Source organism: Pleurodeles waltl, chromosome 6 (assembly GCF_031143425.1).
Source record: "Pleurodeles waltl isolate 20211129_DDA chromosome 6, aPleWal1.hap1.20221129, whole genome shotgun sequence".
NCBI classification, from domain to species: Eukaryota; Metazoa; Chordata; class Amphibia; order Caudata; family Salamandridae; genus Pleurodeles; species Pleurodeles waltl.
This window is the reverse complement of record NC_090445.1, coordinates 605,303,407-605,331,371: the sequence shown is the minus strand read 5'-3', so window position 1 is coordinate 605,331,371 and position 27,965 is coordinate 605,303,407. Positions and strand designations below refer to the sequence as shown.

General features: G+C 50.0%; 1 protein-coding gene across 3 annotated transcripts in view; it reads left to right on the top strand.

Moving 5' to 3' along the window:
* The window catches only part of PSRC1 (proline and serine rich coiled-coil 1), a 353,925-nt gene that overhangs the window by 238,614 nt on the left and 87,346 nt on the right, over positions 1-27,965 (top strand). For all 3 annotated transcript variants that reach the window (XM_069238882.1, XM_069238880.1, XM_069238879.1), the window contains exon 7: positions 4,476-4,578. In XM_069238882.1, coding sequence (XP_069094983.1) covers positions 4,476-4,570 — 95 coding nt within the window. In that variant the 3' untranslated portion in view covers positions 4,571-4,578. The remainder of the gene's footprint in view (positions 1-4,475; positions 4,579-27,965) is intronic.

The window sequence follows — 27,965 nt, the reverse complement described above, 5'->3', positions numbered from 1 at the left end:
AAGCATCTTTGATTTGACTGCAGGGTATTGGCAGATCAAATTGGCTGAGGATGCTAAACCTAAAACTGCATTTTCAACTATAGGAGGGCACTACCAATTTACAGTGATGTCCTTTGGTTTGAAAAATGCACCTGCCACTTTTCAGAGGTTGGTGAACACAGTCCTGCAAGGGTTGGAGGCTTTTAGTGCAGCATATCTAGATGATATAGCTGTCTTTAGCTCCACCTGGGATGAGCACCTGGTCCACCTTTGGAAAGTTTTAGAGGACCTGCAAAAGGCAGGCCTCACTATCAAGGCCTCAAAGTGCCAGATAGGGCAGGGAAAGGTGGTTTATCTGGGACACCTGGTAGGTGGAGAACAGATTGCACCACTGCAGGGGAAAATCCAGACAATCGTGGATTGGGTTCCCCCTACAACACAGACCCAGGTGAGAGCCTTCTTAGGCCTCACTGGGTATTACAGGAGATTTATTAAAAACTATGGCTCCATAGCAGCCCCTCTTAATGATCTCACAAGTAAAAAGATTCCTAAAAAGGTATTGTGGACAGCTAGCTGTCAGAAAGCTTTTGAGGAGCTCAAACAGGCCATGTGCTCTGCACCCGTCCTAAAAAGCCCATGTTACTCCAATAAATTCATTGTTCAAACTGATGCATCTGAATTAGGAGGAGGGCCAGTCTTATCACAACTGAATTCTGAGGGCCAGGATTAACCAGTTGCTTTTATCATCAGAAGGTTGACCCCTAGAGAAAAGCGTTGGTCTGCCATTGAGAGGAAGGCCTTTGCTGTGGTCTGGGCACTGAAAAAGTTGAGGCCATACCTGTTTGGCACTCACTTTATTGTTCAGACAGACCACAAACCTCTACTTTGGCTAAAACAAATGAAAAGTGAAAATCCTAAATTGTTGAGGTGGTCCATATCTCTACAGGGAATGGACTATACAGTGGAACATAGACCTGGGAGTACCCATTCCAATGCAGATGGACTCTCCAGATATTTCCACTCTGACAATGAAGACTCATCAGGTCATGGCTAGTCTTATTGTCTTTCGTTTGGGGGGGTGTGGGGTTGTGTAAGAAAGTACCATCTTGCCCGGCATGTTACCCCCATATTTCACTGTATATATGTTGTTTTAGTCTATGTGTCACTGGGACCCTGCCAGGCAGGGCCCCAGTGCTCATAAGTATGTGCCCTGTATGTGTTCCCTGTGTGATGCCTAACTGTCTCACTGAGGCTCTGCTAACCAGAACCTCAGTGGTTATGCTCTCTCTGCTTTCCAAATTTGTCACTAACAGGCTAGTGACTAAATTTACCAATTCACATTGGCATACTGGTACACCCATATAATTCCCTAGTATATGGTACTGAGGTACCCAGGGTATTGGGGTTCCAGGAGATCCCTATGGGCTGCAGCATTTCTTTTGCCACCCATAGGGAGCTATGACAATTCTTACACAGGCCTGCGTGAAATAACGTCCACGTTATTTCACAGCCATTTACCACTGCACTTAAGTAACTTATAAGTCACCTATATGTCTAACCTTCACCTGGTGAAGGTTGGGTGCAAAGTTACTTAGTGTGTGGGCACCCTGGCACTAGCCAAGGTGCCCCCACATCGTTCAGGGCAAATTCCCCGGACTTTGTGAGTGCAGGGACACCATTACACGCGTATAGCGTCACAATGGTAACTCCGAACATGGCCATGTAACATGTCTAGGATCATGGAATTGTCACCCCAATGCCATCCTGGCATTGGGGTGACAATTCCATGATCCCCCGTTGGGGTGACAATTCCATGATCCCCCGGGTCTCTAGCATAGTACCCGGCTACTGCCAAACTGCCTTTCTGGGGTCTCCACTGCAGCTACTGCTGCCAACCCCTCGGACAGGTTTCTGCCCACCTGGGGTCCAGGCAGCCCTGGCCTAGGAAGACAGAACAAAGGATTTCCTCTGAGAGAGGGTGTAACACCCTCTCCCTTTGGAAATAGGTGTCAGGGCTGGGGAGGAGTAGCCTCCCCCAGCCTCTGGAAATGCTTTGATGGGCACAGATGGTGCCCATCTCTGCATAAGCCACTCTACACCGGTTTAGGGATCCCCAAGCCCTGCTCTGGCGCGAGACTGGACAAAGGAAAGGGGAGTGACCACTCCCCTGACCTGCACCTCCCTGGGAAGGTGCCCAGAGCTCCTCCAGTGTGTCCCAGACCTCTGCCATCTTGGAAACAGAGGTGTTTGTGGCACACTGGACTCCTCTGAATGTCCAGTGCCAGCAGGTGACGTCAGAGGCTCCTTCTGATAGGCTCTTACCTCTCTTGGTAGCAAATCCTCCTTCCTTGGTAGCCAAACCTCCTTTTCTGGCTATTTAGGGTCTCTGCTTTGGGGAATTCTTTAGATAACGAATGCAAGAGCTCACCAGAGTTCCTCTGCATCTCCCTCTTCACCTTCTACCAAAGGATCGACCGCTGACTGCTCAGGACCCCTGCAAAACTGCAACAAAGTAGCAAGACGACTACTAGCAACCTTGTATCGCCTCATCCTGCCGGCTTTCTCAACTGTTTCCAGGTGGTGCATGCTCTGAGGGTAGCCTGCCTCCTCCCTGCACCAGGAGCTCTGAAGAAATCTCCCGTGGGTTGACGGAATCTTCCCCCTGCAACCGCAGGCACCAAAAGACTGCATCACTGGTCCTCTGGGTCCCCTCTCAGCCTGACGAGCGTGGTCCCTGGAACTCAGCAACTCTGTCCAAGTGACTCCCACAGTCCAGTGATTCTTCAGTCCAAGTTTGGTGGAGGTAAGTCCTTGCCTCCCCACGCTAGACTGCATTGCTGGGTACCGCGTGATTTGCAGCTGCTCCGGCTCCTGTGCACTCTTCCAGGATTTCCTTCGTGCACAGCCAAGCCTGGGTCCCCGACACTCCATCCTGCGGTGCACAACCTTCTGAGTTGTCCTCCGGCGTCGTGGGACTCCCTTTTGTGACTTTGTGTGGACTCCGGTTCATTTTCCTTCCATGTGCCTGTTCAGGTACTTTTGCGTGTGCTGCCTGCTTCTGTGAGGGCTCCCTGAGTGGCTGGACGCCCCCTCTGTCTCCTCCTCCAAGTGGCGACATCCTGGTCCCTCCTGGGCCACAGCAGCACCCAAAACCCTCTACCGCGACCCTTGCAGCTAGCAAGGCTTGTTTGCAGTCTTTCTGCGTGGGAACACCTCTGCAAGCTTTATCGCGATGTGGGACATCCATCCTCCTAAGGGGAAGTTCCTAGTCCTCTTCTTTCTTGCACAACTCCAAGCTTCTTCCATCCGGTGGCAGCTTCCTTGCACCCTCAGCTGGCATTTCCTGGGCTCCTGCCCACTCTCTACACTGTCGCAACTATTGGACTTGGTCCCCTTGTCTTACAGGTACTCAGGTCCGGAAATCCACTGTTGTGGCATTGCTGGTGTTTGTTCTTCCTGCAGAAACCCCTATCACGACTTCTGTGCTCTTTGGGGGTAGTAGGTGCACTTTACACCTACCTTTCAGGGTCTTGGGGTGGGCTATTTTTCTAACCCTCACTGTTTTCTTACAGTCCCAGCGACCCTCTACAAGCTCACATAGGTTTGGGGTCCATTCGTGGTTCGCATTCCACTTTTGGAGTATATGGTTTGTGTTGCCCCTATACCTATGTGCTCCTATTGAAATCTATTGTAATTCTACACTGTTTGCCTTACTTTTCTTGCTATTACTTACCTAAGTTTGGTTTGTGTACATATATCTTGTGTATATATCTTATCCTCATACTGAGGGTACTCACTGATATAGTTTTGGCATATTGTCATTAAAATAAAGTACCTTTATTTTTAGTAATTATGTGTATTGTGTTTTCCTATGATATTGTGCCTATGACACCAGTGGTATAGCAGGAGCTTTACATGTCACCTAGTTCAGCCTAAGCTGCTTTGCCATAGCTACGTTCTATCAGTCTAAGCTGCTAGAAACACCTCTTCTACACTAATAAGGGATAACTGGACCTGGCACAAGGTGTAAGTACCTCTGGTACCCACTACAAGCCAGGCCAGCCTCCTACAGGGTTGACTTCAGGGAAAGTTTTAAAGTCTACCTGCTAAATACTAGAAGAACCCACTGAGATTCATAGAACACTTAACCACAATGCAGAAAAGACAGTTACATGGGTAACTTGTGAATTGTTTACTATTTAGTGCTCACGGATTTCAGACACATCCACACACCCAAATGTATAGTGCTTCAATGTTTTTCAAAAGGAAGCAGAGTATAGTAGCTTGGGAATGCTGTGTCATGAGTAGTTCATAGCCAAGGCATTGATTCCACATAAATAAAATTATTATGCTATGCTCATTGTTTTGTGCTTTGATATAATTTTCCGATGATCGGGTGTGAACCTACATCATTTGGTTTACAGCTGTTGTTCCTCTCTTAACCATTATCAGTCCTTAAAAGTATCTGAATGTATGTTTTTTATTACTATCCCAAGGTTCTTCACTTATTCCATCACGCATTCCAACTGCCACAACTACCAGCAGATTGCAGCCACCCAAGAAGGTGATCATACCGGGCACACAGAGGTAAAACAAAAGGTAAAAGACAACAATTCCATAATTATTTCATTTATCGCAGATATTTTGTAGAGATTGGAACAGGAATATACAATTATTCCTGACCAGAGTATAACCACCCTTTTTTACACCCAGGTTTGTTATTAAGTTCCAGGTTCCCTCTTTTCCCAGGCTTAACCATTCTAAGGTGGACCTTGTGTTTCTATACTACAAACGGACTCAATCGATCTAATTATGTTGAGTGGAGGATACATTTCGACTTCTTAGCAACTACTACTTGTACTTTTGCTCTCCTTATGTATTCCCTCTGTCCTAACTTTTTCTTTTCCGCTTCTGTGGCTAGCATCCATAGGATTTATTTTCCCCTGTTCAGTAGTATTTGAGGTTTTTCTTTCTATCCTTTTTCGTGCAGTTGTGTTTTCATATGTGTCCTAAAAATATTCAACACAGAGTGATTATGAGCACAGTCTTCGCAATTGATAACTATTAGTATGAGAAATTAGATTAATTTGCTTACACTTAATTACATGGCATTTTGGGAAAATAAAGCACAAATACATGAAAGGTAAATCTGGCTTTTAGTGCTATGTTTTAACGTGAAATGTGTCCTTGCGTCCATTTTGGAAGCAAGAATGCTTTTTGTGCTAACAAATAGCCCCAAAACCAAGGGCTGCAAACAGCCACTCACATTCAGTTGGTTGTGTTGTTCCTATGGCATAATTATGCGACGTGACGTAATGGTGTGATTTCAGGAATTTTGCATCATAATTGTAATGAAATGTGTAATGAAATTGTATGTGGCCAATCGAGCCAAGATGGAGGAGCTTAGCTCCCGAACATCTCACCGAAGCGACTGGAATCCTTGGTGCTGGTGGGGACTTCAGAAAGCATCCACCATTCTCCACACTCCCTACATTGAGGAGAGGACTTTTGCCCGAAAATTCCTACATTCACCTGCCCACTGCAATGCCCGACACCGTCGTTCACTGTAGGGCCAGGGAAGCGAGGCTGCTCCTTAGTGTTCCGGCGGATGAGCCCTGAGCCCCTCTGCAGACCCACAGTGAATTAAGGGATGGTGCTGCGACGGCTCCTCGGGGACTCCAGGTGAGGCAATACTGCAGTGCCGGCTGGAACCTGCGTCCCCTAACCCCCATGTTCGGGGCAGTGGGTGCACCTGTCTAGGACGGGCCGCAGGGGACCTCTTAAACACTGGCCCTGGCCTATCCACAACCCACAGAGAGAGACACTGGAGCAGCAGGCCCCGGGTGAGATCTGGCAAAGCTGTGCAGCTTACGTAGCGCCGGCAGGCATCGGTGCTTCTCCCTCACTCTGGGCTACAGGGGGAATTTTACAACAGTGTTAAGAGTCTGCAAGGGCCGGAGGCTGGTGACATGCGCTAAACCCCTCGGACAGGGGCTTGGGTAGCAACATCATGTGATGTCCTAGGTTCCCCCTAACTTCCCTCTCCTCAACTGCTGGTGGTGGTGATGCACCATCGGTACCCTGCTGACTAACCCCCCCCCCCCCATCCTCCAGGGTGCTCTTTACTGTGACCCTCTCTGGGCCATTACTGCACACCACCTCCTCCCTCTCCTGGACCATCCCACCTCCTCCACCCCCCCGGGACTGTCTTAGCTGCTCGTGCTGCCCCAGCTACCCCCCTCTCCCTCTACTATCCACTTGGTCCCATTTGTGGGGAATGCGGGCCAGGCCGAGGGCACTGATATCTTTCACAACCTGCATGTGCTGTCCGGTACCTACCCCTCCCTTGCCTTCATGCAGCACTTGGCCTGGTCGGAGTGCCACCAACGGAGGAGACACTCTACTGATTGACGGTCTTTCACCTAGGATATCATGGTGTGCGACAAACCCTCCATCTCCCAGTCGCAGGCCAAAATTGACAACTACACGGCCCCCTCCATGACCTTCCAGGGATCGTTGACTCCACTGGACCATCATGCCTTGCGTCCAAACCCTGACAATAGCGACGCCATCCTACAGGCCATCCAAGCCTCCCAAACCGCCCAGAAACCAAAATTGCTGAGGTGGGAGTGGAGGTCTCCTTCCTTTGCCAGTGCCTCAGGGGAGTGTCAGATAGAGTTACAGAAACTGATAGCCGGGTGCCAGAACTGGAAGGCACCATTGAGGAACTCAAGTCGATGTCCATCACCTTTTGACGTCTGCGGCAATGGGGGCTCAGGCTGAGGGTCGGGCCTGCTGCTGTAACATACGCTTCTTGGGATTTTCCGAGGCAGCGAAGGGACAATCTGCTGAGCATTTCCTGCAAACCTGGTTGACCTCCTAGTTGCTTGCCTCCTTGTCCAATTGCATTTTGTTGGAAAGGGCACACCGTTCACTTACGCAATTCCTAAACTCCTCTCCCCCTTTGCCCTCCCTCCTACCCCCCTCCTGATTGCCAAGTTTCTGAACTATCGGGTCTGGGACATCATCCTTCAAGAGGCTCGCAAGCTGAGCGGATTCCAGTTGCAGGGCAGCGATGTGATGGTCTTCTTGGACTATACATGTGAGTCAAGCAACAACTACACTCCAGGGGCATTTGCTATATGCTCCTTTTCCCTGCATGCCTCAAGATGCTCCACAACTCTAAATCATGTTTTTTTGAGTCCCCTGTGCAGGCCCTCACCCGGCCCTACAGAACAACTTCCTTTGAAATGCAACACTGCACCACCTTGGGGCTCCACTGGATAGGGGAGAAGGAACACCCCCCAAAGTACACAAGATCAACGCAATGCAACCGCTAGAACTCCCAAAGATACTCCTCGCCGGGTCCAGAAGTGGGGACCTTACGGACACACCCTGCCTCACCACTTGTCAGCCAATGGTTACCTGGATGACCGGGCCCTTTGAACAGATACCTTACCTGCCCTGGAGTCTCTATCTGTCCACTGTCATAATTACCGCCGGCACCACCATATCCTTTAATCAGCTCTAGCTTGATCATATTGGATTGGGACTCGGAGGGTTTTCTTTTGATTTGTTCTCCACTTAGTTATTAGTTGTTTTGTATTGGGATGACATGCTTCTGGGGTGGAAGTGTGAGGTGGGGGTGTTGCTTTGGGGTGTTCAAAGGTTTCAGTGGTTATGTTTATTATTCTGTTTTTTCTTGTTTTAGTTCTCTGCTGAATTTTCTGCCCACCCTTCCTCTTTAAAATTCATCCGCTATGACAAATTCCAATACATTGCTTACTGCTGTCTCCTGGAACGTCAACGGCCTCAATCAGAAAATCTTACACCGGGCTGACTTCCAATACCGTAAATGCCACTACCCTCTTGTGGTGCTTCTGCAAGAAACCCACCTGCTCTACAATCACTGCCCCGTCCTACAGTGAGGGGGGTACACCAGAGTATATCATGGCAGATATACAGCCATTTCCTGGGGCACTGCTATCTTCTTGCATAAACGGCTTACTCTGCTTCTAACAAAATTACATTGTGACCCCTTTGGTCGCTTTTTTCTGGTGGAGAGTGACATGGAGGATGTCCACTGGACAATCGCTTCCATTCAATCCCATGCTTGTATCTCTTATACAGTAGGCCCTTGCACCCTTACACCTTCAGTCTCTTTCTGGCCCCACTCTTTTGGGGGACAACTTCAACTCTGTGATGAACCCCCAGTGAGACTCCAGTGATCCCTCTGTAGGCAGCACATAAGACTTGGCAGCTGGGTCGTTATCTCTGGCCCTCTCCAACACATGGCAACTTCTCCATCTCCAGATTTAAGAATACACCTTCTACTCTCACCCTCACAAATCCCTAACCCAGCTTGATTATCTTTTTATACTCTCTATGGACACAGCAAGATTGATCGATGCCTGCATTCCTTCCAAGTGCACTGACATACCATGCTCCCATCACCCTGGCCCTCATGTCCTCGAGACATCAGCAACTAAGCCACTGGTGCCTTTGCGAATGGTGGCTGACAGACCCCAACTTCGCAGACTTTCTCTGCACTCAAATTTCGGACTCCCTCGACACCAACACATGCTCTGTCGATTCCCCTACCAAATTTTGAGAGGCCCTAAAGGCAACCCTTTGTGGCCAGATAATACCTTTCCAGACAGCTGCCTGATCCCGTAGATTCATGGAGGTTTTATCCCTAGATCATGAACTGCGCTAAGCCGGTGAGGCCTATTTTGCTAACCGTACCCCCTAGCTGAAACACAGCGGACTTAAAGAGGCCGGTACTCCGTCAGAAACAGCTGGACACTGAAACCTTTGTACACTTTGCCTCACAGAGCCAGGTCTATGAATTGGGGGGCTTAAGGCTGGGAAGCTCCTACTTTGGCTAATTTCTTCCCTGGTGATGGAGATGGGTTGGGAGGTGTCGGACAAACACTCGCTCATGCATGAATTTGCTCGCCTCTACGCCAACCGCCCGGTAATTGAGGCTGAATGCATTCACTGTATCGTGACACAGTCAGACATGGAGTGAAGGAACCCATCACAGCAGCCAAAATTACGGCGCCCATTGGGGAACTCTCCACTGGGAAATCACCAGGACCTAACAGCTTCCCACTGGAACATATATAAGAAATATGCCTCACTCCTGACCACTCCCTTGCTCGTAAGATATGAGGAAGTGCCGAGGGTGGGAGAACTCCCCTACGATTTCCAGGGAGCCACTATCTTTGTTATCCTTATATCACGAAAAACCCTGGGGGATTGCGGGTCTTATAGGCATACTTCCATCCTGAACATGGAATCTAAGATTCTTGCCAAAGCATTGGCAAATAGACGCCTAGGTGGCCTTTTGGACACAGGACTCCATAGGCATCTCAGCATTGGGGGACATCTTTACGGGCACACCTATGTGCACTTTTCAACACCTTGCGGACACTTACACTATGCACGTGACACAGTTCTTTCACTTTTTACAACTGCAACACACCCTGGAAGCCTCCCTTGACCCCTCAGAACCCCTCCCCCAATTCAACCCCCTGGAAGCATACCTCTTGATATCTTGGCCAGTCAGGAAGAGCATTTCTTGCCTCTACCACTCACTAGTAAACAATACTCCCGACCCCATGACTACTCTGAGGGAGAGATGGGAAGGGGACCTGGGCCCTTGGACGACTGGGTGGAAACCAAAATAGCCCCCAGATCCTTGGCAATACTATTGACGCTCCGCCTCATTCAATTGAAATATCTCCACTGCATATACTATAGTCCATCACAGTCGCATAGGATGGGAGGCGCTCTGTCACTGAGGTTTTGGTGGTGCCGACATCCAGCAGGCACCTTCTTCCATATAGTCTGAAACTGCCCAATTATCCAAACAAATTGGTCACGTATTTGCACCACCTTCTCCACGATCGAGAACAATACAGCCCCCCTTAATCCTTGTGGACCTGCTGGATGCTGGGGAAGGGAGTCGCTGTGTTCACTGGGCCTCATCATTGCAAAGAGGGACATCACCCGACCCTGGCATTCTATACTAGCCTCCTTGAATGGGCCCGGGGAATGGGTTTTGCCACTGCATCACAAAAATGTTTATAAGTCCAGGGGGTGCCTGGAAAAGCAACACAGAATATGGTATGAATGGTTAATATATTCAAAATGTCTGTCTTCTCTAATGTAACTTTTCTATTATATACTTCTGTATCTTCACCAGCTGGGTGAGATTGGGCTTACTGCATCACTGTTGATTTTGTTTGTTGATGTCATTTGTTATGTAACCTGAAAATCAATAAACCGATTTTATATGAAAAAAAAATTGTAACAAAAAAATCCTGAAATTATGCAAAAACACTAGTGTAATGAGGAATTCGCCCTGGCCTATAAACAATGCATACAGACTGACTGTAACATCCTCTGGGAATCTTGTGTTCTCTCCCTCAAATTCCCTCACAAAAAAAGTATGAACTTCCAAACAAGTATTCATGATCTCTATTTTTTTGCACAATACTGGTGCTACCTATTGGGGTAGTACGCCCAGTTTTGCAGAACGACAATCCAAGTTGACACAAGACACTGTTTGCTCTTATAAGTTATGAACAGGTTGCGATAGCCAATGAAAGCCACTTTACTTACTGCAATAATGGACAGAACAACCATTCTACTTGTTTGGCAAGCATGCTATTACCCATTCAGAAAGTGCTCTTAAAGTGGTGGAACACAATCTTCCATCTAGGGTGTTATCATCAAAACACCGCATTCTGGGGATATAAAGAATATCAACCATTATTCTTTATACTTAGTTATATTTTCCACCTGCCCAGAATCTTAGATGGAGCAAACTAAGGCCCTCATTACAAACCTGGCGGTTGGTGTTAAAGTGGCGGTAATACCGCCAAATTATGACCATAACGGAAAGATCTCTGATAGACAGCCAATGTACCACACCGAACACCAGGGTGGAAATAACAGGCACCACGGTGGTAGCCGCCTACAGCCAGGCGGAAGTCAATGTTGCGCCCACCATATTATGACTCAGGAAACCGCCACCTTTTCCGGGGCGGTACCAAAGACATCAAAAGCCTGGCAGAAACAGACCTCAGAAGGGAAACGACTCACCATTGGAGACACAGGGAACAACCACACCGCCATGGAGCCTGAGCTGCATGTCTTTCCCAAGATCCTCTACGTGCTGCTCCACCACGAACACCAACGCCGGCGAAGACGTTGACGGTGAGTACAGCCACCTAGCACACAAGGGAGGGAGGGAGGAAAAAGAGAGTGACACACATAAACGCAACACACACCCCAACACCATACACACAATCAGCTGCATTACTAAAACATTTTACCCCGTACCTCGGATGAATAATGTAAGGACAAAACGATTTTGAAAAAAATGAATGTAATGAGAGCAACATATCAAGATAAATAAGTGAGGCAAGATAATATATATATATACATATGTACATAAAAAGGGACACAGCCCAGTGCACAATGTACGTTGTCCACATGGCCAAAGTCCAAGGCCAAACATGGCACCTGCCTCAACACGGAGAGAACAAAACAGGGCCATCAGTTGGGAAATAAGCAGGCACCTCAGGGGGACAGGGAACGGGGGCACCTCAGCCGGCAGATGGAACAAGACCACTGGTTCTGGAGGGGGCAACATGCCCTGTGCTTGGTCCTGGGGAGTGCAAGGTCAGTCTCTCAAGTGGGTGACTTGCCCACTTGCTCTGGAGGGGGCAGCATGCCCTGTACTTGGTCCTGGGGAGTGCAAGGTCACAGTCTCTCAAGTGGGTGACTTACCCACTTGCTCTGGAGGGGGCAACATGCCCTGTGCTTGGTCCTGGGGAGTGCAAGGCCGCAGTCTCTCGAGTGGGTGACTTGCCCACTTGCTCTAAAGGGAGCAACATGCCCTGTGCTTGGTCCTGGGGAGTGCGAGGCTACAGTCTCTTGAGTGGGTTACTTGCGCACTGGTTCTGGAGGGGCATCGTGCCCTGTGCTCTTGATCCTGGGCAGTCTGGGGGTAGGTGGGTGTCTTACCCACTGGTTCTGGGGGGGCATCGTGACCTGTGCTCTTGATCCTGGGGAGTGCAAGGTCACAGTCTCTCAGGTGGGTGTCATACCCACTGGATTTGCAGGGGACAGGCCGCTCTACATACCGTCTGCCGGTGGTGAGGGCTGCTCACTGGTGGTGGTGGTGCTGCTGCTGCTGCTGGGGGGGAGGCACCTGCCCATCCCCTGCAACCTCGGGCGGCTGCTCCACTGGTGGTGGTGGTGGTGCTGCTGCTGGGGGGAGGCTCCTACCCATCCCCTGCAACCTCGGACGGCTGCTCACTGGAGGTGGTGGTGCTGCTGCTGGTGAGGGAGGCATCTGCCCGTCCCCTGCAACCTCAACGGCGCTCACTGGTGGTGCTGCTGGTGGGGTGAGGCACCTGCCTATCCTCTGCAACCTCGGCTGGGGCAGGCTCCTTAACCTTCTTAGCAGCAGCTTGAGCAGGCTCCTTTGTCTTCCTGGCAGCAGCATGGGCAGGCTCCTTGCTAATTCTGGCAGCTGTGGCAGGCTCCTTTCCCTTGAGGCTGCCTGGTGCAGGCTCCTTCACCCTCAGGACATGCGCCCTGGATCCTTTTCCACCACGAGTGGGTGTGGTGACGATTGGGCCCGTGGACTGGGTGGCTGAGGTGCTTGGCTGGCTTCTTCCCACCCTGGCCAGACGTGCAGGACAGGGCGGAGGGGTGGGGAAGAGGTCAATGGTGGATAGGAACAGTTTTTTAGGGACATTGGGGCCGGAAGAGGGAGAAGGTTTGGGAGTGGAGGAAGAGGGAGTGGTTGTAGGAGGTGTCTGCTGATTTTGGGTGCAGGTTCATGGGCTGTATGCTGTTGTGAGGTGGGTAGCTGTTGTGTGTCTGAGTGCTTGCGTTTGTGTACCTTGGGGGGGGGGCAGGAACAGTGGGAGAGGACACAGGGGATGTGTGCATGGCTGTTGTGGAGGTGTCTGCAAGTGAGGTGTGTGTTCTGCTTGGTGTGGTGGTGGTGCTGGTAGTGGATGATGATGTAGTACATGCATGTGTGAGTGTAGACAGATCTGGGAGGGAGGTGAATGAGGAGGAGGAGGAGGAGGGGGAGACCGTGGAAATAGTGGATGTTGGTATGTCTGCATCTGGATGGTGTTTTAGTGCCTGTGGGATGAAGTGTGGTGCTTGTGTTTGCCTGTACCATTCTTGTGTGTTGTCTTGTGTGCATGCTCGTCTTCCTGTGTGCTTGGGATAGGTTGGGGTTGAGGAGAATGGGACTGGGAAGAGGAAGTTGGAGGGGGGAGGGTGGAAACAGGGACAATGGCTGCCAGCAGAGAGGAGGCTGGAGCCTGGATCGCTCTCTGTTGGGCTGCCAATCCAGTGTGAATGCCCTCCAGGAATGCATTAGTCTGTTGCATGTGGGCTGCCAGCCCCTGGATGGCATTCACAATGGTTGACTGCCCTACAGAGATGCATCTCAGGAGGTCAATAGCCTCCTCCCTCAGGCCAGCAGGGCTCAGTGGGGCAGTGCCTGAGGTGCCTGGGGCGAAGGAGATTCCCACCCTCCTGGGTGAGCGGGCACTGGTGACTCGATAAGGGCGGTGCTGGTACGGGGTGGCAGCTGTAGCTGGGGTGGTCACAGAGGTGTCCGCTACCACCAGGGAGCTTCCATCGGAGGAGGTATCTGTGTCAGAACTGTTCCCTCCAGTCTCTGCTGTGGTGCTCCCCTCGCCCTCCATCCCACTGGTGCCCTCAGCATCGGTGGACTCTGCCTCCTGGGTCCTGTGGGATGCAGCTTCCTCCGTCGCCAGTGCCTCTGCTCCTCCGTCAGATGATGCTAATGCACATAAGGACAGGTTGACAAAACAATAAAGGGGGGGGGGGACAAAGAATACACTTGGTCAGTGGCTGCACCAACACCACCGTTGGCGTACACAGCACCCTCACACACAGGGAACAGGCCTATGCACTATGCATTGCACTACCAGTGATATTGCTAGCCACCAAGGCATGGGGAGGGGCACACACCGGCAAATGCGGCACACCTGGGACCCACGCAGCCCTCACCAGTAGTGGATGCCTATGAGCTAGCTAGCAGGATTTTCCCTTCTGAACCCTAGCCAGTAGGGGACCTACGCTGCAATGTCAGGCCTGACCTAGGGATACCCACTGACACACATCCACCACCCGGATACCACCCCACCAGGCGCAAGTAGTAATGAGGGGTACTGTACTCACCCCCTTGTGGCTGCTGTGATGCCCTCAAGTGCCCATCCAGCTCTGGATAGGCCACCACCAGTATCCGGGCCATTAGGGGGGTCAGGGTTCGACGGGCACCCCTTCCTCATTGGGAAGCCATCCCCAGCTGGGCCTCTGCCGTCTTCCGTGCCCAGTGTCGCAGGTCCTCCCACCATTTGCGACAGTGGGTCCTCCACCTGCCGTAGACCCCCAGGGTCCGCACATCCTTGGCGATGGCACGCCATATATCCTACTTTTGATGGCCGCTCACCTGCTGAGGAAATACACACAGGAATATAGAATTAGACAAACAGTCCTGCCCGTTACACTTATGGCCCACCATACCCCTTCACATCACCATTTGCACATACATGGCGCAGCACACATCCCCCAACCCCCTTACACAAGGCCTTCACACACCACTCCATGCATTCATGCCACATGCATCATGCCCATAGTGTACTCACCTGTTGATCTGGAGGCCCATACAGCAGTCCTTACTGGGGTAGGACCTCATCCACCAGTCTCTCCAACTCCGTGGAAGTGAAGGCTGGGGCCCTTTCCCAAGTAACACGCGCCATGGTAGGTTCCAGACACAGGTCACAGCAGAACATGCAGTGTAGGTCCTCTCCTGTTGAAGATCAGATAGCAAGTGAGGAATCAGATAGAAAATGGCGGTCATGTCCACTGTGGCGCAGACCGTCACCGCCGGCGTAGATCACCATTGGCCACTGTAACCCATAGGGCCCAGTGTTAACCAATGAGGAGTTGCAAGGCGGTTCACGACCGCCTCCCGCAACAGCGCACAACGTCAGCAGAATTACCTCACTTCCACCTGTCCCTCCACACAGGACAGGCGGATGCCATGTCCGGGGGGTAGGCCGACCCTGGATATTTGCTGCGTCACTGGTTAATTTTGGACATACTGGACAATTCACACTTACCCATTACAAGTTAACAGCATGCAAAGTTCTGTTGTAGCCCCATTGTTCAGTTAGTGAGCGGCTCCTCAATCTTCTGCCCCATAGATTGCTACCGCTGCAGATGAATAGGAGATGGAGACATACCTCCGTGTACAGACCCCTGGTGGACTTGGCAACAATGGAGGACTGGCACATCATCCTCACCTATAGACGTGTCGGGGCACAATCACAGAGCTGTGTGCCCAGTTGGAGCCTGAACTGATATCTGCTATCCGTCACCTCACTGGGATCCCCCCTCTTGTGCAAGTTCTATCAGTGCTCCATTTCCTGGCAACTGGTTCTTTCCAAGTGACAGTGGGCTTGGCAGCTGGAATGTCACAGCCAATGTTCCCAAACGTGTTGACCAGAGTCTTGTCTGCCCTGATTAAACATGTGCAGCAGCTACATTGTATTTCCCCAGGTTGAAGATTTGGCCACAGTGAAGGCCGAGTTCTATGCAATGGGACATATCCCCAACAAAATTGGGGCGATTGATGGAACACATATTGCATTTGTGTCCTTGAACCCCCCCCCCCTGCCAGAATGAACAGGTGTTCAGAAATCGTAAGAGTTTTCCCTCTATGAATGTACAGATGGTGTGCTTGCGGACAAGTACATCTCCCACGTCAATGCTAAGTATCCTGGGTCGGTGCATGATTCCTTTGTTCTGAGGAATAGCAGCATCCCAAATGTGATGGGCCAACTACAGAGGCACAGGGTGTGGCTAATAGGTGAGCCAGGGTCCCCACCCAGTATATGTTGGTGTATGGGTATGGTGTGGGCCATATGGGATAGTGTGTGGCTAAATGTTGTCACCAATATTGCAGGTGACTCTGGTTACCCCACACTATCAGGGCTGCTGACCCCTGTGAGGAATGCAAGGACAAGGGCAGAAGAACGTTATAATGAGGCACATGGGCGAACCAGAAGGATAATAGAAAGGACCTTTGTCCTCCTGAAGGCCAGGTTCAGGTGCCTCCATCTAACCGGTGGATCCCTGTGCTACTCACCCAAGAAGGTCTGCCAGATAATAGTGGCATTCTGTGGACAGTGAGGATGAGGAGGCAGAGGATGAGGATGAGGACAACAGGGCATCAGTCATCAGACAATACTTCCAATGACACACAGGTAAGACAGTGTTACTTCACATTTCAATTACATATTTTGGAATTTCTGTGGCACTGGCATGCTGTTATTTCCCACCTCTATGCCCACTTATTGTACCCTTAGCAATTCATTTTACGGGTGTTGGTGTCCTCACCTATGCTCCTGATGTGATCACTGCAGCCAGCTACAGGTCATTTACCTATGCTCATTTTCTGTACAGTTGAAGTGCAATGTTTGTACCTGTTTAAATCAATACATACTTGAAAAATTTGACATACTCCATACTTCTTTTTTTTGCAAGGGTGTTTATTGAATTGCTAAAATATTGATGGGCAAGTGAAATGGGATGGAGTGATGATGGAGGAAAGTCCAGGGTATTGTTCCAGTCTGTAGCACAGGTGCATTGTCCAAGGGGACATAGGAAGGGGACAGGGTGACTGAGTGGGACACAAGGGTGACAATCAGGAGAGTCTCATTTCCTGGCAGGGGTCTTGTCAAGTGTCTCTGGCTTCTGTCTGGATCGCAGGGAACGTTTGCGGGGTGGTTCACCTTCTGCAGAGGGAGGGGTGCTGGTGCCCTATTGGTCCTGTGGCGGGGTCTCCTGGCCACTAGCGGCAGCAGAGGTGGAACGCTGTTCAGATGTCAGTGGCAGGGGCCTGGTGTTGCGTGACTGCCTCCCTCATAATATTGGCCATGTCTGCCAGCACCCCTGCTATGCAGACCAGGGTGTTGTTAATGGCCTGCAAGTCCTCCCTGATCCCCTGGTACTGTCCCTCCTACAGCCAGTTCTTGTGCACATTGTCCAGGATCTGGCCCATCGTGTCTTGGGAATGTTGATATGCTCCCAGGATCTCTGCAAGTGCCTCCTGGAGAGTCGGTTCCCTGGGCCAGTCCTCCCCCAGGCACACAGCAGTCCTCCCAGCCTGGTGGGCTGTGCATCTCCCCTGAACGGTTACCCACTGGGGTCAGTCCCCAGGTCCCAGATTGTCTTGTGTGTGAGGTGTGGCCTGGGGTCCATGTAGAGGTGGACACGCGGCTGATTGACGTGTCCCGGGGACAGAGGTATGGGTACGCTAGGTCGGTGCTGTGGTGACTGATGGGGGAGCCTCTGTTGTGGTGTGTGACTGGGCCTGGGTGACCAGCTGTCCAGAGGTGCCTGATGGGCCAGGTTGGTCATCCAAATCTTGAAGACCAGAGTTGCTGTCAGCACTGGGCCTCTTCTGTTGGTGGATTGGTTAGTGCTGGCACCTCCTCTCCGGTGACATTGGCTGGGGTACCTGTGGGGATGTAAATGATGTGTTATTGTTTCTGTGTCTGACATATTGTGCACCCATGGCTTGCACCCTTTGGTTATATTTGCCCTGGCAGCTTTCACTTGTGTAAGTTGGTATATGGTGGGATGGCTGATTCTCTCTAGTGTGCATGCTTTAGTGTTAGGTGTCCATGCAGGGCTGTGAGTGGTGTCCATGCATTGGTATGGCATGCAGGGCTTGGCATTGGGATGAGTGAGATGTGATGGTGGGGTGTGTGGGACGTGGTGGAGTGATGTGAATAAGGGTGAGGGCGGGGGTATGTGATGGCATGCAGTTAGGGGGGTAGTAGTAGAGAGTTGACTTACCAAAGTCCATTCCTCCTCCTACACCGGCAGGCCCTCAGGATGCAGGATTGCCAAGACTTGCTCCTCCCATGCTGTTGTGGGGGAGGTGGTGGGGTTCCACCGCCAGTCCTCTGTACAGCGAGCTGGTCTCTTGCTGCAATGGAACATGCCTTCCCCCGTAGGTCGTTCCACCTCTTCCTGATGTCATCCCTTATTCTTGGGTGCTGTCCCACAGCGTTGACCCTGTCCACGATTCTCCGGCATAGCTCTATCTTCCTAGCTATAGATATCTGCTGCGCCTGTGCGCCAAATAGCTGTGTCTCTACACTGATGATTTCCTCCACCATGATCCTTAGCTCCTAAACTGTGAATCGGGGGTGTCTTTTTGGTGCCATGGGTATTGTGTGGGGTGTGTACGGTAATGTGTTGGGGTGTGTGATGTGGGGTGCATGGGTGGTGTATAGGTGTAAGTAGTGTGTGGCTCTGGTTTTGTCCGTGGTCTTGGTGTCTGTCTCGTGTCAATGGTTTGTATTCGTAAAGGGTTGTGGGTGGGTGTTTTATAGTGGTGTGGGTGTGGTGTGCATGGGCGTCAGGTGTGTGTGTTATTTAAATTGACCAATGTGGTGGTGTTTTGTTTGTGTGTTTCTGTTTTGAGCGCGGCGGTATGTACCGCCAATGGTTTACCGCCATTGAACGTCCGCCGTGGTGATTCGTGGGTCATAATGTGATGGGTGTTGTTCTGTTGGCATAACGGTGTGGGTTTTGATACCGCTACTTTATCACTGACCTTTGGAGGGGCGAATTTGTGTATGTGGCAGATTGGTGTGTGTGTGTCATAATATGGTGAACGGATATCTGCGGCGGTAAGTTGGCGGCAGTCAGCGAGGGCAGTAAGTGGGATTCTGATGGATACAACTACCTGTGGATTCCTCACCTAATGAATACTCCCATGGCGCCAGCATTCGACGGAAATCTTCTTCCTAGTCTCTGCACGTCGACGAGGACGTCACTCTAGCCCACGCGACGCCGTCTGACGTCATACAGGCAATAAGAGGTCCTCAACGACGTGCCGACATCAGTTCCCTTTTTTCCGTGCATTCGAAACGGTTATCTTCGAGGGAGCAACTGTTACTTTTGTGGTTACAGTGTATTTTTTGCTGCGTAGTCCTTCTCTGCAGTAATAATGTCGCAGAGAAAGTCGGGTTTCAAGCCTTGTCGAGAGTGTGGGGGCAAGATGTCAGTTACAGATCCTCACTCCGACTGCCTTTGGTGTTTGAGCTCCGACCATGATGTCTCAACTTGCGATTCATGCCAGCACATGAATCCGAAGGCCCTCAAGGAACGTGAGGCTAAGTTGTTTATGGCGAAGTCGAAGAAAGAAAAGCATCACAAGAAGTCTTCTTCGCCAAGGCATCGGCGTCATCGAGACTCCCGGTGCCGTAGACATTCACGGCGCCATTCAAGCAAGGAGACTCGTTCCAGGTCGCCTTCGGATCGGCGCCGGAGGACTTGGGAGGTCAGTCCCACGGTCACGCCGCATCCGTCGACGCCGTTGCCCTCTCCGGCGTCACCGACTTCACCTGGGCAGGCGTCGGTGATTGAGGTGATGCAGCCTCTTGTGTTGTCTCCGGCGTCGCAGACGTCGAGGCCGGCGTCGGGGTCGCCTTCGATACAGGCACCCCAGTATCCGGCTTTTCCCACCCCTGGAGCCGATAGTACCGCATTCCTAAATGCGATGTATACCATCTTCCAACAGATGGCTCCAGGGGGTGCTCCGGCTGGTCCTTTGGCCTTTTCATTGGGTGATCCTGTGCCTCTACGGCCGGCACCCTTTATGCCCTTTCTCCCTTTTGGGAACGTGGGCTCGGCGCCGGTGGCCGCTCCGGTGGCTTCAGAGGGATTGGCCCCGGAGATTTCCATCCCGTCGACGTCGGGATTTCGTCCTGTGACTCCGGTGGGTCCATCTGCTACAAGTTCTCTTCGTCCTGCTCTTTCATCGGCGTCGAAGTTGCCTGTGGCGCCGGACGCAGCGTCGGTTGCTTCTGGGGATCGGCGCCGATCTTCGACTTCGGCGGAGGCCATGTCGACTCCGCGTATCGAGCAGAGGCTACATTCGAGGAGACGGGCTCTTCGTCTATTGGAAGAGCAGGAGTACCAACGAGTCCTGGAGGAAGGAGAACTGGAGGACTCTGGTGATGGACTGCATGGTCTAGATACAGCCAGTGGGCTGGACACTTCCCCTGAGTGGGATCTTTCGTCTCCAGGGGAATATACGGAGGAGGCGGCTTCCTTTCACGCTGTAGTACGGAAGGCAGCTAACTTTCTGGACCTGCCTTTGCCGGTGGCAGAGGCAAAGCAGAATCTTCTAACGGAGGTGCTACATCCGGCCTCTGCTGCAGCGGAGCCTCTCTTGCCGTTTAATGAGGCTTTGCTTGATCCGGTGCTAGAGGTGTGGAAGAGGCCAGTATCTTCCTCAGCGGTTCATAGGGCTGTGGCCAGGAGGTATCGAGCTGCGCCATCTGACCCTGGCTTTCTTTCTAGACACCCTACACCGGAGAGCTTGGTGGTGCAAGCCTCCTGTTCATCAAAATCAGCGCCTGGATCTTTCCCGACGGTGCCTGGAGACAGGGACTCGAAAAAGCTGGATGCACAGTCCAAGAATTTTTTTTCATCCTGCAGTCTGCCGTTGAAGGCCACCAACGCAACTTGCATTCTGGGGAGCTACATCCATGCTCTTTTGGATGACATTTCGTCATCATTTACGGAGCTTCCCCAGGGTCTTTTGGATGTGGTTTCGGACGCCCAGGCTGCCGCGACCCAGATTATTCAGTCTGGGCTGGACACGACCGACTCGGTGGCTAGGGCAATGGGCACGGCTGTGGTGGCAAGGAGACAGGCCTGGCTCCGTAATTCGGGGTTTTCTGCGGATGTGCAGTCAACCCTATTGGACCTCCCGTTTGATGGGGACAAACTGTTTGGGGCCAAGGCAGATTCGGCCTTGGAGCGATTTAAGGAGAGCAGGGCCACAGCCAAATCGTTAGGGCTCCAAGCTCCTTCTTCCTCTGCCTCTTCCAGATTTTTCAGGAGGTTTCGTGGATTTGGGCGTGGCTCTTCCTCCTCTTCCTTTCGGGGGAGATTCCAGCAACCTGCCTCTTCCCATCCCTATAGATCTTTTAGAGGGAGAGGTAGGGCCCGCACCAGAGGAGCCTCTCAGCAGCACTCTGCCTCTTCCTCGTCCTCTGGAGGGGTGCAGCAGGGAAAGCAGCCTTAGGCTTCCACCATTTCCCACTCACTCCTCTCCTGTAGGGGGAAGATTACGGCATTTTCTCCGCAAGTGGAAGACTATTACAATGGACACTTGGGTTCGCAGTATTGTGGGAAAAGGCTACACCCTTCCCTTTCGGGAGTTCCCGCCCCCCATCCCGCCTCGCCCATCTTATTGTTCAGAAGAACACCTCTTGTTGCTAGAACAGGAGGTACAAGTCCTCCTTTCAAAGGGCGCGGTGGAGTTGGTCCCAGAGCAGGAAAGGGGTCGAGGTTGTTACTCAAGGTATTTCCTGATTCCCAAGAAGGATGGTCGGTTGAGACCAATCCTGGATCTGAGGATCTTGAATTGGTTCCTCAAACAGGAAAAGTTCAAGATGCTGACCCTAGCTCAGGTGCTTTTGGCGTTGAACAAGGAAGATTGGATGGTGTCTGTCGACTTGCAGGATGCTTACTTTCATATCCCGATACTCAAGTCACACAGGAAGTATCTCCGGTTTGTGGTAGGATCGCAGCACTATCAGTTTGCGGTCCTTCCGTTTGGTCTTACTTCAGCACCTCGAGTCTTCACAAAGGTGATGTCGGTGGTTGCGGCAGAGCTCAGAAGGAAGGGGATAGCAGTATTCCCTTACTTGGACGACTGGTTGATCAAAGCCAAGTCTCCGGAGCTTGTGTTGCATCATCTGCAGTCAACAACTCAGTTGTTGTTCGACCTGGGCTTTTCGGTGAACGAGCCCAAATCTCACCTGGAGCCCTCTCAGCGCCTCCTGTTCATAGGGGCATTACTGGATACAACATTGAGTCGAGCCTTTCCTCCGCCTCAGCGGATTCAAGATATTCAGGAATTGGTTCCAATGTTTCGAAGTGGAGAGGTAATTCCAGTCCTCAAGGTCCTTCGTCTGCTCGGTCTGTTTGCCTCCTGCATTCTGTTGGTCACGCATGCTCGCTGGCACATGAGGGCTCTTCAGTGGTGCCTCCGAAGGCAGTGGTCTCAACACAAAGGAGATCTAGAAGGTGCTGTCAAGATCTCCAGAGATGCTGCTGTGTACTTGAAGTGGTGGATTGCGAGCAACAATCTTTCACAAGGAAAGCAGTTCGCGCAGTCGCCACCAGTGGCCACGGTCATAACGGATGCTTCCACTCTAGGGTGGGGAGCTCATCTGGGGGATCTGGAGATCAAAGGCCTTTGGTCTCCAGAGGAACAGATGTTTCATATCAATCTGTTAGAGTTACGGGCTGTACGTCTGGCTCTCAAGGCCTTCCTCCCTTCCCTTCGTGGTCAGTCGGTACAGGTCCTGACGGACAATACTACCACGATGTGGTACATAAACAAACAGGGAGGAGTAGGGTCGTACCTTCTCTGCAGAGAAGCTCTTCGACTATGGTCCTGGGCAAAGGACCATCAGATTTGCTTGGTAGCAAATCATCTGGCCGGGGTCTTGAATGTACGTGCGGACGGTCTCAGTCGCCAATTCTCGGCAGACCACGAGTGGCGTCTCCATCCAGATCAAGCCTGTTTGATCTTCCAAAGGTGGGGGTTTCCTCGGGTAGATCTGTTTGCCACTCTGGAGAACGCGCATTGTCCGTTATTCTGCAGCCTCCAGTATCCGATGCAGGGAGCGTTGGGGGACGCGTTTCAAATAACCTGGTGCGGCCAGTTGCTTTACGCGTTTCCTCCCATACCCTTGATTCCTCGAGTATTGAGGAAGATTCGCCAAGACCGGGCGCTAGTCATCTTAATAGCTCTGGATTGGCCAAGGAGGGTGTGGTACTCCGACCTTCTCCAACTCTCAATGTGCCCTCCGCTCCGTCTCCCTTTCAGGGCAGACCTCCTCTCGCAGTCGCAGGGGCAGGTTTTACTCCCCAACCTCCAGAGTCTGCACCTACATGCCTGGAGATTGAACGGGGCAACCTGAGTTCCTTCTCTCTTCTGCCTGATGTAGTGGATGTTATATTAGCGGCCAGGCGACACTCCACTAAATCTATCTACGCTAATAGGTGGTCTAAATTTGTTGCGTGGTGTGGAGAGAGGCAGATTGATCCCTTACATGCTCATCTATCGCACGTTTTGTCTTTTGCTCTGTCTCTAGTGCAGAAAGGTTGTGCAGTGGCTACCATTAAGGGTTATTTGTCGGCCTTGACAGCCTTCATTTGTCTTCCAGACCAACCATCGTTATTTAAATCCCCTATTGTTATCAGATTCTTGAAAGGTCTTCTAAATAAATATCCTCCAAAACCATTTGTTATGCCGCAATGGGATTTGTCCTTGGTCCTGACTTTCCTTATGGGGTCTCCTTTTGAGCCTATGCATTCTTGCCCCTTAAGGTATTTGGTTATAAAAACAGTTTTCCTGGTAGCTATAACATCTGCAAGGAGAGTGAGTGAGTTGCAGGCCTTATCGGTAAAGCCCCCTTATACAACTTTTTATGGGGATAAGGTGGTGTTGAGGACCAAGGCTGTTTTCCTCCCGAAGGTTGTTTCACCGTTCCATTTGGCTCAGACAATTACTTTGTCCACGTTCTATCCTCCGCCTCATCCTTCTAAAGAGGAAGAAAGACTGCACCGTCTGGACCCAAAGAGGGCGTTGAGCTTCTTTATTGATAGAACAAAAGATTTCAGGCTGGAGGATCAGCTGTTCATCGGGTACGTGGGCAAGAGGAGAGGAAAGGCAGCCCACAAGAGAACACTCTCCAGGTGGGTTGTTCTTTGCATTAAAATCTGTTACTCTTTGGCAAAGAAGGATCCTCCTGAGGGCATTAGAGCTCATTCCACCAGAGCTAAGTCAGCCACTTCGGCCTTGGCCAGAGGTGTTCCTGTGGTCGACATCTGCAAGGCCGCAACTTGGTCGTCCCTTCACACTTTTGCGAAACATTACTGTTTGGACTCTGAGGTCAGAAGGGACGGCCATTTTGCACGGTCAGTGCTGCAGGATTTCTTGGTTTGACCATTTAGGCACCCGCCACAGGGCGTGGTACTGCTTTGGGACTCTATTCATTAGGTGAGGAATCCACAGGTAGTTGTATCCATCAGAAGAATGAGTTACTTACCTTCGGTAACGACTTTTCTGGTGGATACATTAGCTACCTGTGGATACCTCACGGTCCCACCCGCCTCCCCGTTGCCTTTCTGGTCTTACCAAGTAATCCTTGAGTGCGCTCCTCTTGGTCTTCAAGGTTGCAATAGATGTTGTATATATGGATACTTGTGTATATTTATCTGTATATATATATGTATATATCTTTGTGTATATACATGATTTGCATATATTTGTTCGTTTAAAAAAAAAAAAAAGAGAGAGTTATATTAAATTTACAGCTATTCATTGCAATTTTGTGTATTTTACAAGGTTATGGGATGTTGCCTTGCTCTTTCATTGCATTGGGTTGTTGTTCTCATGCACGTAAAAAATGTTGGTACTGACGTCGGCACGTCGTCGAGGACCTCTTTTTGCCTGTATGACGTCAGACGGCATCGCGTGGGCTAGAGTGACGTCCTCGTCGACGTGCAGAGACTAGGAAGAAGATTTCCGTCGAATGCTGGCGCCATGGGAGTATTCATTAGGTGAGGAATCCACAGGTAGCTAATGAATCCACCAGAAAAGTCGTTACCGAAGGTAAGTAACTCATTCTTTACCACCATTGTCATAATGAGGGTTTAAATGTATAAATTCACAAATCAGACAAAGCATTTTTTCAGCCCATTTGTCCTAAGTACTGTGAAGATAAATTCTTCTTTGTAGTAGGACATAGCAGTACTTGCAGTTCCATCTCCCTCCAGACTGCAGGCATTTCCAAGGCGCTCAAAAATATCTTTCACAGCAAGTTACATTTTTGGCGGTTGGGTGTATTCTCCCCTTAAACTTTTCCCCTTATCTGTCGACCAGCTCTCATCTCAGTCCATTTTTTTGACTTGAGGTAATGGGATGTGACTTCACAGCTTGCGGTTTTATGTTTTGAATGTGGCTTGCCCAAGGAGTACAAAACAAATAAACTTTTGAGTAAAAGCCCTTTCTGAGGCAAACCTGCTAAGTTTTGTAGTGCCCTAGAGCCAGCATCCTGAATCGGACTTTAAAACATGGGACTGGCCTACAATGTTTTTTTATATCTGCATCATTGTTGACAAAGCAAATCAGCCAGGGAGTAAAAGACCCAAGCATTGTGAGAAAAGGGATCACTTTATTGTTGCTTTATTTATGACCACTTCCAGTCATTGTCTCTGGGTAGCCGTCCATCATATCTCATGTAGTTAGTAGCACCAACACTGCTGGAAACCTTCTGGTGCATATCATCTTTAATTATGGGGTTCTTTCTTAGTTGACACATGTCCCTAAATTCACAAGAACCTTTACTCATGTCCCCTCACGCTTGCTCCACTGATGCTTACTTTTAGAGTCAGTCAAAGCATGACATTATTGTTATTCCCCCCATTTCAAGTATTTCTTCCTGGTCTACTTCTAGATCTACACTCTATAGCGTGTCATATTGGACACCTGGTGTGTACCAAGGCAAAATACTTACCAGGACTTTAGTGGCATTGTGGCATTGTGCTCAGACCTAATTTTCTCTGCACCTCTCCTAATACTGAAAGAAACTAGTTATTCTGGGTACTGTGAGATGATTTCTGAGTTGCTTGAGCGGATCCCAACCCAACCTTGATTCCACCATGTTCACTGTCAACAGATGCAAAAATGCACAGGACCTACATTTGCAACTAGTTGTGATACTCTTACCTTTACGTGATAAGTTTGTTTTTCTTGTACAAGGCAAGAACTTAGCTGACAAGTTTTGCTAGAAAAAAATACAACATAAGTTTGTTCCCAATGGCAGCCACATCTGCTGGCACTTATGGCAAGCTAACATATGAAACCTCAAGTTAATTTCTTTGTTACTCAGTGGATTTGACTTTAGGTGGATTGTTGCACTCCCTAATTTGGTGTGTCCTTGGAAACAAATGAATCTGTTGCCTGGGAGGGATCTAAAGTCATATCTTAGACATCAAGGGTACTGACACAGTGTTGCCTTAGGAGACAATCTTTGCGGGGACTACCATACAGTACTCCTGGTGTCTGTTAAAGCAGATCTGAGACATTTGGTACCTCCATTTTGTTTACGTGTCCTTCTCCTTATTTTTGCACTGTCATTGGGGTCCTGGATACATACCCTAATGAGGAGGAGAACAGAGAAGAGCTTCCTAAGTTAAAATCTTCTATAGAATTGTAGAAGACATGGATGTCTGCAGGGGATTGAAAGAATATACACTTCCTTCAGTGAAGACTAGGGTGCTGCAGCCAGGTGTTCCCTTACATTCAGTGGCCCACAGCAGATTTTTGTCTTGAAGACATAACTAAAAGATTAAGCCCAGAGCTATCAGAGAATGTCAGTTGCAACAGTTTTTCTTATAACATAATAGCCCTAGGTCCTGTTTGCAGGCCAGGCCTTTTATGTCTGATACTAGTACTAGAATGGTTGTCCTCTCAAATAATCTAAGATTGCCAGTAGTGGATTATTCATAGATTCACATGCTTGAATCATTCCCTGTCGTCAAAGTGGGAGTCCCAGGGTACCATAATAATGCAGTACATAATATTACCATAGCCTACAATGGTAATGAAACATTCACTTTCTTAACATATCAATATAATTTAAAAGGAACCGAACTCCAGCCAATCAGGCTACAGCACCCTCTAGAATACTCCCCTCAGTTCTTCAACCATAATGACAGCGGTTTTTATCTGCTATCATGTCAGAGCCTTTAAGGGAAGGGCTCTTCAGTCACTGTATCACCTGTGGGAAGAAGAGACCTAATTCTGAAGAGACACACAAGGACTGTATCTGATGCCACCACCCTACCCACAAGGTAAATGACTGCAAGTTCTGTTGCACCTTTTCCACCAAAACCCTAAATGATAGGGAGAGGAGGCTTATTTTAAGGCTACAGAAATTGGAATTAAAAAGATCTCCTCTTTCTGAAGAAAAAGATAGTGACAACTCTTCTTAGTCTCAGAAGAGGTCATGTAAAAGGGAAAGGTCATGTGACCAAGAAATATCAAAGATGTCTAGAAAAGCCTTGAAAAAGACCCACTGTGAGTCTGATGGAGACAGTTCTCACAAGAAGAGAAAAAAAAAATTCTCCTTAGAAACTGTTAGGTTTAAACCTATCACTTCCTCTTCTAAAATGGGAGTATGCCCGGAGAAGTCCTTCTCAGAAGCGTTGACGATCAAGTCTAAGATTGCTTTAAAATATTGACAACAACAGCGGTGTCTACGGTGACTATGGTGATGTCGATCGGCAGTGGCTACATTGATCCCACCTGAGAAAATATCAACGAAAGCTCCATTGACTACAGCATGACAGCAGACAATGCTACCACCGTCGACGAAGGGCCCGTCCATGAAGACATCATTGTCGAAGTTGAAAGCAGCAAAAAATCTCCTGCAACAAAAGAGCACAACCATGGACTTGATGATATTGTCAAGGACACTGTTGACAAGAGTGAAAACCTCTAAACAATTCCTGCTTTCAAAGCACCCTTCACCAAGTAAGGTCTCATCTCCCTCCAAGTGACCTTCTTGATGTGGAAGATTCGGATGATGACGGTCCATTTGGAATGGCCACAGCCCTTGTGAGCTCATTGTCTAGTATCAGGAGGAGGATGATGAACATTATTATGAGGACTACTACATACCGCAACAGACGCAATACTCTGAACGGCCTAACTAATATGGGCAACATTTCCAACATTATAACCACTCTCCTTCCCAAGAAGGCATGGTTCAGGTTAATTTATCCTTGTTCCAAGACCTCTT